The sequence below is a fragment of the Cololabis saira genome, chromosome 16 (genome assembly GCF_033807715.1).
Source record: "Cololabis saira isolate AMF1-May2022 chromosome 16, fColSai1.1, whole genome shotgun sequence".
Classification (NCBI taxonomy): Eukaryota; Metazoa; Chordata; class Actinopteri; order Beloniformes; family Belonidae; genus Cololabis; species Cololabis saira.
The window spans coordinates 28,572,109-28,585,907 of record NC_084602.1 but is presented as its reverse complement, the minus strand read 5'-3'; the positions used below and the strand labels follow the sequence as shown (position 1 = coordinate 28,585,907).

Sequence of the window (13,799 nt, the reverse complement as noted above, 5' to 3'; positions counted from 1 at the left end):
AATCTAATACAGACCTCATTTTAGATTGCAAACAAAATTGTTGCAGTCCAATAAGGGATGGACAAATGGCAAAATACTTTGCAGAAATATAATTGTTTCATTAGTTTGCTGCTCAGGGTCATATATAATCTTAAATGATTCAGCAAAGCTATGTCATGTGACCATCGCAGGAAGATAACTGACAGACGTGGTGACGGAAGAGCAAAGCTGCTGTCGTTGTTGTCCCTGGTATCTCAATTTAATAAAACTGCAATGGGATAAAGACACTGTGCGAGCACTGAGCAAAAAAGGTTTATTTCCAGCAGAGCTGGAAGCTGCTTTGTTGCTGGAAGTGTCTGGTTTTCACTGGTGCACATATGCCCACTTACCATAAAGGGCTGTGTCATCTGCATTTATGCTAATGTGATGAGGATGGAGACCCGGCATGGAGGTGAAACGCTGGTACTGATGCAGATCAATTTCATTTTGAAACAGTGTTTTGGAACTAATACTGACGAGTACAGATATTGCGGTTAATACAAGTTTATCAGCAGTCACCAAATCTACTGTTGCAAATTTCTCTGAAAAAATTCCCTTTTTCAAAGTTTTGGTTGTAAATAGTATTGTTTGATTCAAAAAAGAAACTATCTTTAGCTGTCTAATTGAGGTTTCAGTGGATGAGGAGCATCCTTCAACCCACTTCTCATGAGGTCAGGTACGTCAGGTAAAACACAACATGACAGCATTTCACAGTGAATTACTCATGAATGAAAAACTAAGATCTGTAACATTGCATCTCTGGAAAAATTTTACTGCAGGGATAAATTGGATTTTTCCAGTTTTGAACAATCCGATAGAGTCCAATTCAAGAGGTCAGCATGCATGCAATAGTTGGATCTTTCATTAACCCGTTCATGCTTAGGCTTGTCTCAAAAGCCAGGCCATTCAACCCATTTTTAAACCTAAACAATCTGGATGTAGTGACAAACTGTTTAAAACTTTGAGAATGCAAAATTAATAATAACATAGTGTTTTCTTTCTGGCCAAAGGGGTTCTTAACTCTTGGATTGTCAATAATTAAGCTGGGTTGAAGAAAAAAAAACAAAAAAACTGCCTTGTGAGTCCCGATTCAACTTAAACAAAATGCTTTTAAGTACATTCAACGTTTATGCTGAGCCTTCACTGTACCTTACAAAATAAAATAAAAAGTCCTGCTAAATTTGACAAACCTTTACAAACTATCTCCATGCACAATATTAATATTTTTTTTTAATTTTCTGGCTTTAAAAGTTTTCAACTTTATCTTTCAGACTTCTCCAAAGACATGCTACTTGGGGTAGATATCACTTTTGAAGGTAAGCAGACTTAATACTACGCTTCTGATGTGGGGCTTGTGTCACCTAAATACTAAGATTTTTTAAGAAGCAAAGAGGTCGCAGCTGATTGTAGATGGTAGAAGAAGAATTTAGTCAAAAACATATTTTCTGGGACAGCACTTGGAGTGATTTTCCTAAAACGTAGCTTTTCCACTTACTGTGCAGATAATCAACATAATTTCATTTCACTTCAAATCCATGGCTCACTTTCTCCGGGCTCATTGGAGAAAGAAATTGGGCTGTTGACAATGTTCTTTCAAATGTGGATTTCTTCAGTGATTTGAAATTCTTTGTGGAGAAATAGAATTTCCCATTTCTTCCAGTTGAATGCCTCTCAACATGTAACAAGGGCAGACAATGTGGGGAGTACAGAAATGGCCAAACACAAAAAGGGGCCCTGAGAGTTCAGCACCTGCTTTTAGAAAAGAGACTCTCAGTGCCACTCTTCCCCCCCAGATCCCCCACACAGCCTATACCCTCTATTTTGGGGCTGGCTGAGTCTGTGTGTCAAGTTGTACAGAGGAGTGATTACTGCTCCATTAGAGAAGGGGGGGTGTGTGGAGGTGGAAGTGCTCGAGCAGGAAGCTGGGAGATGTAGCTGCTTAAATTGGCCCGCATCTACTGAGAGCAGGCAGCCTGGAAATTACGCCACCGCCCAAAATCCTTTTCCATGGAAGAGAAAAAAAAAAAAAAAAAGCCTCCGCTGGTTCTCTGCATCACTTCACTTAGGCAGAAAACAGGGCTCTTCCAAAATATACAAAATACACCATTTGAGTCCCATTGCTGGCCCATGTTTTACTCTCATTCTTTTTCTCCCTTCACTGTGTTGAAATTGTTCTGCAATATTTTCATGCAATCAACAGTCATTTTAGTTAAATTTCATAGGGGCTTACCTGGTACGTACACCTAGGCAGACACAGCAACAGCTAATAAACTCTCATCAACTGCAGTTGCGCTTTGTATCTCACGTTGCGAGTGTCACAAACCTTTAGTGTTACTCCCAGAATATTGATGGCATCCTTCACTTGGTGGTGAATATTCTTTTGCATCAACTCCTCACATACCCAGAGGCCCAGGCTGCAAACAGCAATGCACCTACAAGACAGAAACGGAGCAGAAGCATTTAAGGGGAGAATTTAAGTATAAACGTGTTCAGAAATCGAAAACACAGTCAAAGTTAAGGAGAAAAATATAATGGGATTAGTGAATATACTTTAAAAGCTTTGAAAACAGTAGCGATGAAATTCAGAAATGGCTCCATGTGAATTATCTTTTCAAATGTCATCATGTGTGAATAAAGTAGTGAGATAAACTGGGACAGTGTGAATCAAAAATTGAGGACAACATTATTGATCAGACCTTGCTCCTTCATAGTATTCCTTCGTGGCCGCCTCCAACAGGATGTTGACCAGATAATTCTGGATTAAAAAAAAACAGATTTTCTGTATGAACTAACACAAACTGTCTTATCCATTCTTTGACTAATCTTTATAAAAATGTGACAAATGTTGCTGGTTGATATATCAAATACTTGATGATGCTGAATAATAATCACACAAATCAAGGAAACTCCATATCAAACACAGCACTAACTTCATGATCACAGCATAATTCCCTAATTCATGGTAATAGCAGAAGATTCTGACCACTTACCTTGATATCTTCACTGTATATGTTGATGTGATCGGACCCTGGCCCGTGCTGCAGTATGGGAATCTGCTGGTAAAGGTTGGGGAAGCACACCAGAGAACCCAGGAGTGTCTGAGCCTCCATCCTCGGAGCCTAGCAGGGATGGAAAAGGAAAAACAACAAAACAATAATAAATGATAATGCTTCTGTAATAAAACAAAATGAAAGTATTAATAAAGCTGAACTGAGCTCAGTAGCAGGTAGATATGAAAACATCTTCCAACTGTAACAGAACACTTTTGCAGAAAGGACTATCCTCCACTTGCAGTCATCATCGTCTTGATCTTTATCAAATGTTAATTATCCTAAATACACACACCAAATCCACAAAGAGTTGGGTATTTAAGTTCCATAGAGTTTTCTGAGACGGATAAATTATACTGATTACTACATTAATACATTAATGTCAATGATAATTAAATAATTTTTGTTTAAGTTGCAAATTCCCACATTGTAACACAGCAATGCAAGAATGTTGAAAGGTTTCTCAACACTAAAAGATGACTTTCAGGGTTTTAGTGCAAGCCAGACAAATGAAAGCAGATTCAACTACTTGTCTTATTTGCTCCTTCAATATCTATTCCTGCAGATTTTCAAATCAAAATAAAGTTTTCGATGGCTAAAAAGCTAATAAACGCGTTTAAAACTTTTTTTTAAACCTTTTTCAGGAAATCTACGTTAATATGTTAGTAGATTTGCACATAAAGCTCCTCCTTATCACAAACCTACTCCGGATTCACAAATGTAAAACTCAGATTTGATCATTATAATGTGTGTATGTTCAAAAATCGGCAGTGCACTCCTGCACTTAAGTAATTAATCCGTTTTATGAAACATAATCTGAAGCTTAAATATGCAAAATACGATATAATGTGTTAACATTGCAAAGTCTAATAATAACAAGCAGTATTAAGATCTGAACTACTAACACTTGCACAAATTACATTTTCATGAATGAGGTCCATTATGTTTCAGGAGATTTTGAGGTGAGGGCTGAAATAATAGACAACATTTTTACTCTTAACCTTGGCTATGACTGGGGGTGCACATCAGAGCTCGAGGGGCCGTGTCCTGCGTGTTTTAGATGTTTCCCTGTTTTAACACACCTGATTGTAATTAACGGTCACCATCAGCATGTCACTAATGACTGCACAGGTGTATCAATGACACAGCCATGTCCATCAAGGTGTGTGGAAGCAGGAAAACATCCACCAAACCTGCTGGACACCAGCCCTCGAACACTGACTATGTGCACGCCTGGCTATGACCCCTATATATATTTATTTAAAAATATTTTTGTTAAAAGCATAAACATACGGTAGTTGAAAGGTATAACTGACCATATGTTTTACTGTCGCAGTACCAGCACCAGAATGCTACTTATTGTTAATGGGAAAAAGACCAAACCCTAAAGTTCAAAACAAAAACCATCCACTCTGAAAAATGCCTGACATTAATACTTTACTTGAATCAACTATCCCTGCCAGTGGTGTTTCTGGTGGCCAGTTCAGCTCACAAGGTAAGAGACGAGAAGTCTCACAGTCTGATAATGCCGAATCAATTTTAACATATACAGAAAACTCAAATATCCTATCTCAAAAAATTTGAATATTCTGGGAATCTTAAACTGTAAGCCATAATCAGCAATATTAAAATAATAAAAGGCTTGCAATATTTCAGTTGATTTGTAATGAATCCAGAATGAATGACATTTTTGTTTTTGTAATTGCATTACAGAAAATAAAGAACTTTATCACAATATTCTAATTTTCTGAGACAGTCCTGTAATGTCTGTTAAATTTGGTACAGACTCAGCCTTCAGGATTAACCCTGCTAATATGCAACAACTGGTGGTGCACAGAGTAAAAGTTCAGGATGAAACTTGTAATCAATCATTTTTGTCGCCAAGATAATCGACTTTCAGGAATACATGAATTGTTGTGTTTTAGAGAGAGGTTACCTCCTCCAAGGTGGTATGGTTTCATTTTTTTTTTTAATTTTAGAGCAACATAGTCAAAGGTATTTTTACTGAGCTTTGGAGGGTTGGAGGGACATTATTCGTGTAGCAAGCTAAGGTAAAACCAGTAAGAGAGTTCTGAAAAGTATTTCTTGACATTACTGAACTTTTTAAACAGGTTAAGTACATAATAACTTTTTGTTAGGTCTTGGTTTATAGATACAGTAACTAAACGATTAACACATTTTCAGTCTGAACAGAAAAAGTTTACCTCTGGGGAGTCAGAGGTGAGGACACAAGCAGCAGCGGTGAGGAAATCTCCTAGAAGCATGCTGAAACCCGGGAGGCCAAGAAAAAAGAATCGAGGCGAGCAGGAGCGGATAATGGTGTTCAAAACATCCTAATGGAGAAACAAACATAAATGTTAAGAAGAATAATAATAGTTCCTGTTAATACACACAATATAGGAACAAACCTGATCTGTGACTGAACCAAAACAATATTGAAAATTAATAACAATTCTGCAGTATGTGTAGAGTTGAGGGTTTTACATTTCTCATGTGGATATGAAAAGAGGGAAATAGAAACAGGAATACTTTGCAAATGGGCCACGGTGTGAGACAAGGCATGGAGAAAGCTTTTCATTTGAACAGTTAGGCCGGACATTTTCAAATATATTCAGGAAAGTAAAGCACTCACAGTTCATCTCAGTTAAGGATAGGAAAAAAAAACAACAACAAAGAGGGAAAGAAAGCGTGAGAGACAGCAGATGGATTATTCACAGAGGATAAGATGGAGGACAAAGGACCTCAACTTTCATGAGTCTCATATAAACACACACAAGCAAACCTGTAATTAAAGCCAGAGACAAGGTATTGTCTTGCTGAGGTACAGGCTGCAGAGAAGCAGATGGGTAGTCTTTCAACAAACATATGCTGGACAGCGACATGGTTCTGCATAAACTGTTCAAGTATGCATAGTGAACCACCACACTAAGCAAAAACATTACAACATGTTTAGAGTTTTCCACACAAAAAGGAGATATGTATTCTTCACATACAAGAGAAAAAATAGTCTTCTTTAGAGAAAGAGGGTGGAAAAAAACCCCAAAAACAAACACACTGGTTTGGAAACACGGCTTCTCAGTAAGGCAGAGAAATAGCTGTCTCTTATCTGAGATGTGCATGTGCATATTTGTGTACAAAAGCAAGGTCCAAGCTAGAAACACCTGCCTTCTTGGCCATAAACTTGTGTAAATCGGGTAGTTCAAACATCAGCCCATTTCTATTCGAACTGAAGCGCACATTACCAAACACATGCACACAGCAGTCAAAGACACACTCACATATGCTGCACTACCTATGTGTCTGTGACTCAAATCATGCAAAGCTTTGGTAAACAGGGGATGCAGGTGAACAAAAGAAGAATAGAATAAGTACAAAGAAGTAATAAGCAGGAAGTTAAACCAACACCAGCACTGCGTGTGGAAAATTGGTGGGAAGAGCTTTAGGACTGAGGGGCAATTTTACTCTAATTTTCTTGGTAATTGACCTCTGAAGCATAATGTGTTGTTCTGTCAGAGGTAATTAGCAAGAAACAAACTGTTTCTTGATTGCCTGAAATAAGCATTTTAGAGGATGCCACAAATGTAGACTGCAAAGTGCTTTCGATTGTCTGTGTTAGCAGAACACACCTCATTTGGGCTGTATGTACAGAAAGGTAGAACGTGGAAATGTGAAATAACTGCAGGCGGCGTTGTGTTGACAGTACGAATGGCCCCTGCATCAACAAAAGGTGCATTAACACGACTGTGAATAGAGCCACCGAGAGTCTTACATCGCCTCCACTCCAGGAAAGAATGCGCTTTCCACCTGCCGGCCAGTGAGACGACATTTCATCAAACTTGGACATTTTCAGTTTAGGATGGGACAGATTTCCTGCTGCAATTGGTGAGGTGTTTCGATTCCAAAGCTATTAAGAGGTGAATATAATCTGCTGATGTGATACGGTTCAATGAACAGCCAGTTCATTTGACGGTTTACTCTCACAAAATCAAAAGTGAATAGCTGCATTAAAGATTTTTGAGTACTACATTCATTTACTGTGTAACACCCAACCCTGGACTGCATACCTTCCAGATGGGTTACTGATACTATGCCGCAGTCGTGACCAGTAAGTGACAGACTATCAGGACAATAGCCCTGACCTTGGCACGGTGTCAGTTGGAAGGAGAATCCCGCCAATGGAGGAGTCATTTTCCTCTGAGCCCTGTTGATTTTAATAGTGACCATTGACACCGGGATTCCCCCTCTTGTCCATAAAGGATCGTTGTTTAAAGAAAACTGTATTAATTGATCGACGGATAAGACTAATGAACGCACTCAACATATAATCAAGACTATTTCAAAGTACTTAGTTTGTGTTCAACTAAATAATATTACACACTTGAGCCTGAACAGATGGCTACTTTAAATATTGAAGGACAAGGAATTGATTATGTGAAGAAAAAAAATATTTTATTCACAAATTATTTAAAAAAGATATGAAAAAGATGTTTTTTTCCCCCTTTTTCTTTTTGGGTGGGAAGGGGGGGGTGGCGGTGGAGGCAAAAAGGAAGGAGGAGGGGAAGAATAAGGGCCACTTTCTTATGTTAAGCAGGCGTGCGGCTGTCCTCTATTGTGTGGCGTGAGGACTCTTTTCTCCGGCCAATTTGAGCATGCTTCAGTGGCCAGCGAGGCTCTGGCCCCCCAATGCATTATACAGAGCAACAACAAAAGCTTGAGAATGCTGCCTATTCTCTCAGCGCGCCCCCCTCATTGCTTTACTCTACACTACCTTCCCCAGGCTCCCCTCCCGCTCCTCCGCCCGCATCCACACAGGCAGGCAGGCGAGTCTACTCTGGGCCCCTGGCCGACATGTCAGTCTAACAGAGCGCGACAGACGTCAATCCTTAATTAATCACGTATACACGGCAGGGGCTCAAAACATTATTTAACGACATGGAAAACATTGTAATAAGCTTGTCGCGCTGCCAAGGCGCAATAGAAATCCAGCCGAGAGGGCATATATATTATGTGTGTGTATAAATATATAAAAACAGACTTTTTTAAATCGTAACACATCTGAATACAAGAAAGGGTGTGGCAGAATAAGGTACAAGATGCCAAAACACAGTACTGTTTTGCATCGGCACTGATTCAAAGGCAGTTTTATTTTGAGCTAAGCTTAAATTTCAGCGCAAGTTTATGCCCTCAGTTTTTTACCTTTGCCAAAAAAAAGTCTTAATACACCAAATTAATAGACAGAGACTTTCTTAGACTAAAATATGAAAAGCAAAGACTTGACGAGAATTAAGGCAGAAACCACTTGTTGACTGAAAATCGAATCCACACATCACACAGTTAAAAAAAAAAATTATGTCAAACTGGAAATGACAAATAATTGTTGCCCGATGCTGATCACAGGCGAGTCACATAGATTTGAGTGATGTGCCATCTACAGGTGAAAAAGTAGAACAACTGATGAGCTGGCTTCCCAGAGCCCCCTGCTGGCTGTACCTGGTCCTCGCTGGTGAAGCCCTTGTGCATGATGTGGTAGAGGTGGACCAGGAAATCACTGCTGGGCAGCACGTCCTGGTGCCTCGTCATCATCTCACAGATCAGCTTGTAGGCCTGCAGCTTGCCAGCCTTGTACTCCACTGGCAGTATGGTGGCCTGCGTAGGACAGGGAAAGGTCAGCAAACATGTGCATCAGCCCACCGGGCGTTGCCTCGTACGCCCTATGGCCAGTCCATGCCTGCACTACGGTAGTGGATACGGAAACCTAATGCTTAGTTTGAATTTTACAGTGTACATATTCTGTGTTCAATCATAAGATATAACATTAACATTTGTTGGGTCTTTAGATGGCTTACAATTCTTTCTGGCCTGTCCTCTTAGGCTCTTATACACAGTACTGGAGTTGAGGGGGGATGAGGGAGGATGGCATCCCCCCTGAAATAAAAACAGTCCAAATCATCCCCCCTTTCCATCCCTTATGTCATTTCATCAATGAATGTGGTTTTACTGCTATTTCAACATTTAGAGTCATCACCAGAAAAATAACTTATTTGACAATTTTCACCTGTTTCAAGTAAACTCACTCACTTGAAATAAGTAGGAAAACCTGCCAGTGGGACAAGATTTATCTTCTCATTACAAGCAAAAAAATCTTGTTCCACTGGCAGATTTTTCTACTTATTTCAAGTGAAAATCTACTTGAAACAGGTGCAAATTGTTGTTTTTTCCAGTGATGGGTCTTGTTTTAAGTGTAATGAGATTTTTTTTTTACTAAAATGAGACATTTTAACTAGAAATAGGACAAATATTCTTATTTTGAGTTTTTGCAGTGATCCATTTTACTTATCCTGTGAAGGACAGAGTCATATTGATAAGTTCAGAAAACTGTTTTTTATTGTTGTGTTTTGATGTATTTGATGTAAGCCCAGTGGATATTTAAAGCTTACAGAAGGCTGTATTTAACTGCTGCTATGTCATTCCTGCAGTATTTCTGCAGGTGTTTTGGTCACTGCTATTATTTGTAATATATTATATTATTTATAATCAGCACAAAAATTGTCTGTCCCCATATGATAAAATCCACCATCCCCCTCCTGATATTTTTTAACAACCCGAGTACTGCTTATACACATTGATAAATTTGTGATTTTTTGGAAAATGCTGTCCTTTTGAGAAATGCATTGTAATGTAATTTATTTATTTTATTTCTACATTGGACACAAGGTAAGATACAGGGAGGCTTTGCTCCCAAGTACTTAAATATTGTGATTTTTCGGCATGGTGCTTGGTTATTCATACCCTAAAAAGCCAGGATGCAAGCATTCGAAGAGGAGGGATGAATATAGGCTGGGGAGGAGAGGACTGGTTATCCACGCTGATCCCAAGGTTGTCCCGGATCTGTAAGCACATTTCATTTTGTTACATAAACACAACCACCATGCAATGTTTGTAGGCATCTCTGCATGAATAAGTGCCTAAGGTGACATTCTCAAATGTCATACTCATTTATAGAGATTTCATGAATGTAATTAAATCCTATGATACCATCTATAGCTTATTGGTGAGGATATTTTTCTATGGAGAGGGTGTGTGCCTCTTTTCTTTACCTTAGCCAGCTTATGCCAGAGTTCATAGAGATAGGAGAAGACCTTGGCATGGATCTTTGGGCAGCGGATAGTGTTGACATCTCCCAGGATACCCAAAATTCTCCTCCACAGGACAAAGGCAGAATCGGGATGCCAACCAGTCAGGGTTCCACCGGCAATGATGCTGATGTCGTCAGCCAGACACTCGCTGCTGTCTGCAGGGTCACAGAGAGACCTTTCATTTTAGTGGCATGATCCCATTTTTGCCAGTAAATGTATTTACAACAGATTCAAATTTTATTAAAAAGACAGAATTCAGTCAACAATTGCAAAGTAATCCATAGAAGCATTTTAATTTTAAACTTGCTGAAATTAATTTTGACCAAATCCTTAAAGCTGTGTAGTACTTGGGCAGTTGTTGACCAAATCCAGTGACTGTGCTTTTCCCTCCCCCCCAAACATATTCAAGCCTTTAAAGTTGTGTCTTATGCGATTAAAGCAGTAAAATACTTTTGAAGGGGAAAAAAAAGGGCACGAAACGCATGCATCTTCCAAATGAATTGTGAGGGGACAGTGCCACCTAGTGGGCAGCAAGAGAATAACGGGAGACGACATAGATGAAGGTCTGGGATGGATGTGTGGCAGATCCAAGGTCATTCAACTAAGCCAGCGTACAGTAAAAGATTTTAAAAAAGATTCCCTGGAAGAATCAAAAATGCAGTTCCATGTCTTACGCAGTCAAGTACCCAGGAACTGAAACATGATTCAGTGGGCACAGAAAATGCTTAGAGAGTTGTAGTCAATGAAGCCAGCAGGTTCTGCCATGAAAATGAAACAGGCACAAACACAAGACCGTAATAGTGTCATGTAAGAGGAAGAAGCCTTTATCGGGCTGAAACGTGGAGCATGGAGAATCAATGGTAATTTAGGGCTGCATGGACTACATGATGAGTAACAGCTAGGCTGCGGTACCCAGGTGGTGTGGCATGTGTAAGACAGACTGATGCATGGTGTCGTCCAGGGGGCAGTCCCGCGGGCACTCTGTGTGCACCAGCAGGGCTGGTGAAGCGGGGGGGTTCTGGGGGTAGTGGTAGTGGTGATTGTGGTGGTGGTAGGGAGGTGCAGAGTGTGGAGGGAGGGCACACTCAGGACCTAAAAATGACAAAGGGAAAGGAATAAAACCAGACTTGAGGAAGGGAGTAAACGGACACTATGAACACAATGTAGGAAAGACAGCCGGAAGTTCGCAAACGAGGGTGGGTATGGTTGAGAGCAGCAGCAGTTTCTTCATCAGTAATGATGCAAATGAAGTAAAAGCCAAACTGTTTAAAACTGAGGAAACATTTAGATTTTATTATTTTTTTTGTCTAATGTGTTCTGCTGAGTTTGGTCAGTGGTCAGTCACGGTTATATTTGTGCCACCTTTCTAATCAGTCCTTTATGTGAAAATACATGAACTGCAGAGCTCATTCAAATATCAACCGATCTAAAAAAACAAAAACGTCCAAGCACTGCCTATGAAGATGAACACATTTATCTGTTCTGTTGCAGAAAATGTTTCAAAACCAGTTTCCTAAATCCACGTGGAAACCACGCGCCCTGACAGTTCTCTGTATTCACCATTTGTCCAATCTGATCAACAAGGAGAAAAAAAACAGTAAAAACTTTTGTTTTATAGGCATGCTTTGACTTCTTATCATTTCCCGTACCTGCTAGAGCTTCATGGTGGCTGAGCAGCAGACTGCCCTGGCTCTGGGGATCAGCTGTCACGTCCATCTGAGCCGACTGTGTGGAGTGATTATCCGCCTCTTCATCAAACGCCTGCCAGGTAACTTCACCTTCATTGACGTAGCCATTGGATGCCTCGCTACTTATGCTTTCACCTAAGTAAGGAGGATAAAACTTGACTTATAAGACAGACAGAGGCAAATTGGAATTTAAAACATACTTGCTATGTAGTGTGAACTACTAACCAAGGCAAACAAACTCTACAAATCATATTCAAAGCGAGAACTGATTCACTTCCAGGCAATTTACAGAAAATGTTTTTGTGACAGGGAGGGGGGTTATAATTTAAGAGGAAAATTTAATTTCAAAAAACAATGTGTTAATTCTAAAAGGAAAAGCATGTGTATCTCAGTTGTTGGAGTGGATCTATGGAATGGGTTGGGTGATGGGTTGAAGCAATGTACAAATATAAATCAATTTAAAAAACGGAACAAAAAGGAAGTTCTGGGAAGTTATTTGATTGAGGAGGAGCTATTTTAAGGAAAGATTGTGTTTGTTAGCTGGTTAGGTGCAAAGGCACAACCAATGGGAAAATCGGTAGCCTAATAGGTAAATTAGCAGCTATTTATTATTAATATTTATGTTTAATTTATAAAAGAGGTAACAAAGGGGCAGGGATAAATACGTTTTACTTCTACCTGCTCCTTTTCGGACACTGTTTTTTCTTTTTCAATGTTTGTATTACGTTTTTGTTGTTGCTTTTTTTCTGTATGTTTTGAATTTGTTATAAAATTTTATATTTTTTTCCTCATGTGTTCGAAATAAACAATTAAATCAAATCAAATCAAAACATGTTCAATGTTTTATCGTGAAAAGGGGAATTACAGTAAACATCACTTTAAAGATACAATTTTGTGATCTCCTACTTTTATCTCTGAGTTTGGGCCTTATGAAGTTTGGGTGTCCTTCAGTACTGCACTCTGTTTCCACTGGACTGCTGCTCTGTTGGATGAGGATCTACAAAAACATACACAAGACTCGTACGGACGATTCGATTGTATGCAGTTTACTATAGCGTCATGGAAAAAGTGATGTCTTCTTACCATTGGTGGCTCATTAAACTCAGTCCTGCTCTCCGATATCCTACTGTCAGAACCACAAGAAGCAGGGGAGTATTCTCTCTTCTGGGCTGCAAAGAAAAAGAAGAGGTCATAAAGAGTCCTTAGATTTTAATCAATACGCATTGAAATCAATGTTTACCCCAAATTGGAATAATACATTCCTAATCAACTTAATGCAGAGGTGGAAAACTGAAAGCCATGCATTACTACACACAAACTGATCCTGCTCACATGTCGCTCATTAAATACTGACCATAACAAGAATTTAAAACTTTAAATGGTTGTCAAAAACATTAGGTTCTTGCCACTAATTAACAATAACTAAAAGGTCAGGATCTTTCCACGTGTATATAATTTCTGATTTGTTGAACTTGTCAGAGATAAAAAGATGGTTAATTCAATCGAGAAGTATTTTATGACTTTTGACAAATATTTTAAATGACTAACTTAGCAGATGTGCAACAAACCCCAACAAGTATTTACCTTATCAAGAAAACAAAGAGATCTATCAGCTTTATTGTTTTTGAAATAACATTTTATGTATAATCCATCATGTATTTTTGTCGAATAGTACCATACTCTTGCAAAATTGTTGACAAACCCTTCGATACAAAAACATCTTAATGTTGCGATTTCTATCTAGATTTAAATCATATGAAACTTGAAAAAAGGGAACGTTTAAATGTTTTTTTTGTATATATATATATATATGCTTTTGTGCTTGTGTTGTGCCCTCATATGTAAGTCACTTTGGATAAAAGCATCTGCTAAATGACAGTAGTAATGTGTGTGTGTGTGTGTGTGTG

At 39.0% G+C, this 13,799-nt stretch overlaps 1 protein-coding gene across 8 annotated transcripts in view; it reads right to left on the bottom strand.

Annotated features, from left to right (window-relative positions):
- ralgapa2 (Ral GTPase activating protein catalytic subunit alpha 2) overlaps positions 1-13,799 on the bottom strand; it is a 120,743-nt gene that overhangs the window by 55,206 nt on the left and 51,738 nt on the right. For 7 of the 8 annotated variants that reach the window (XM_061744159.1, XM_061744160.1, XM_061744164.1 and 4 more), the window contains 11 exons: positions 12,976-13,061; positions 12,799-12,889; positions 11,854-12,027; positions 11,117-11,296; positions 10,166-10,359; positions 9,858-9,956; positions 8,559-8,714; positions 5,273-5,401; positions 3,009-3,137; positions 2,715-2,773; positions 2,342-2,450 (listed from right to left, as the gene is read on the bottom strand). In XM_061744159.1, the coding sequence (XP_061600143.1) occupies positions 2,342-2,450; positions 2,715-2,773; positions 3,009-3,137; positions 5,273-5,401; positions 8,559-8,714; positions 9,858-9,956; positions 10,166-10,359; positions 11,117-11,296; positions 11,854-12,027; positions 12,799-12,889; positions 12,976-13,061 (1,406 nt within the window). The remainder of the gene's footprint in view (positions 1-2,341; positions 2,451-2,714; positions 2,774-3,008; positions 3,138-5,272; positions 5,402-8,558; positions 8,715-9,857; positions 9,957-10,165; positions 10,360-11,116; positions 11,297-11,853; positions 12,028-12,798; positions 12,890-12,975; positions 13,062-13,799) is intronic. The other variant, XM_061744163.1, reaches the window with a different exon arrangement.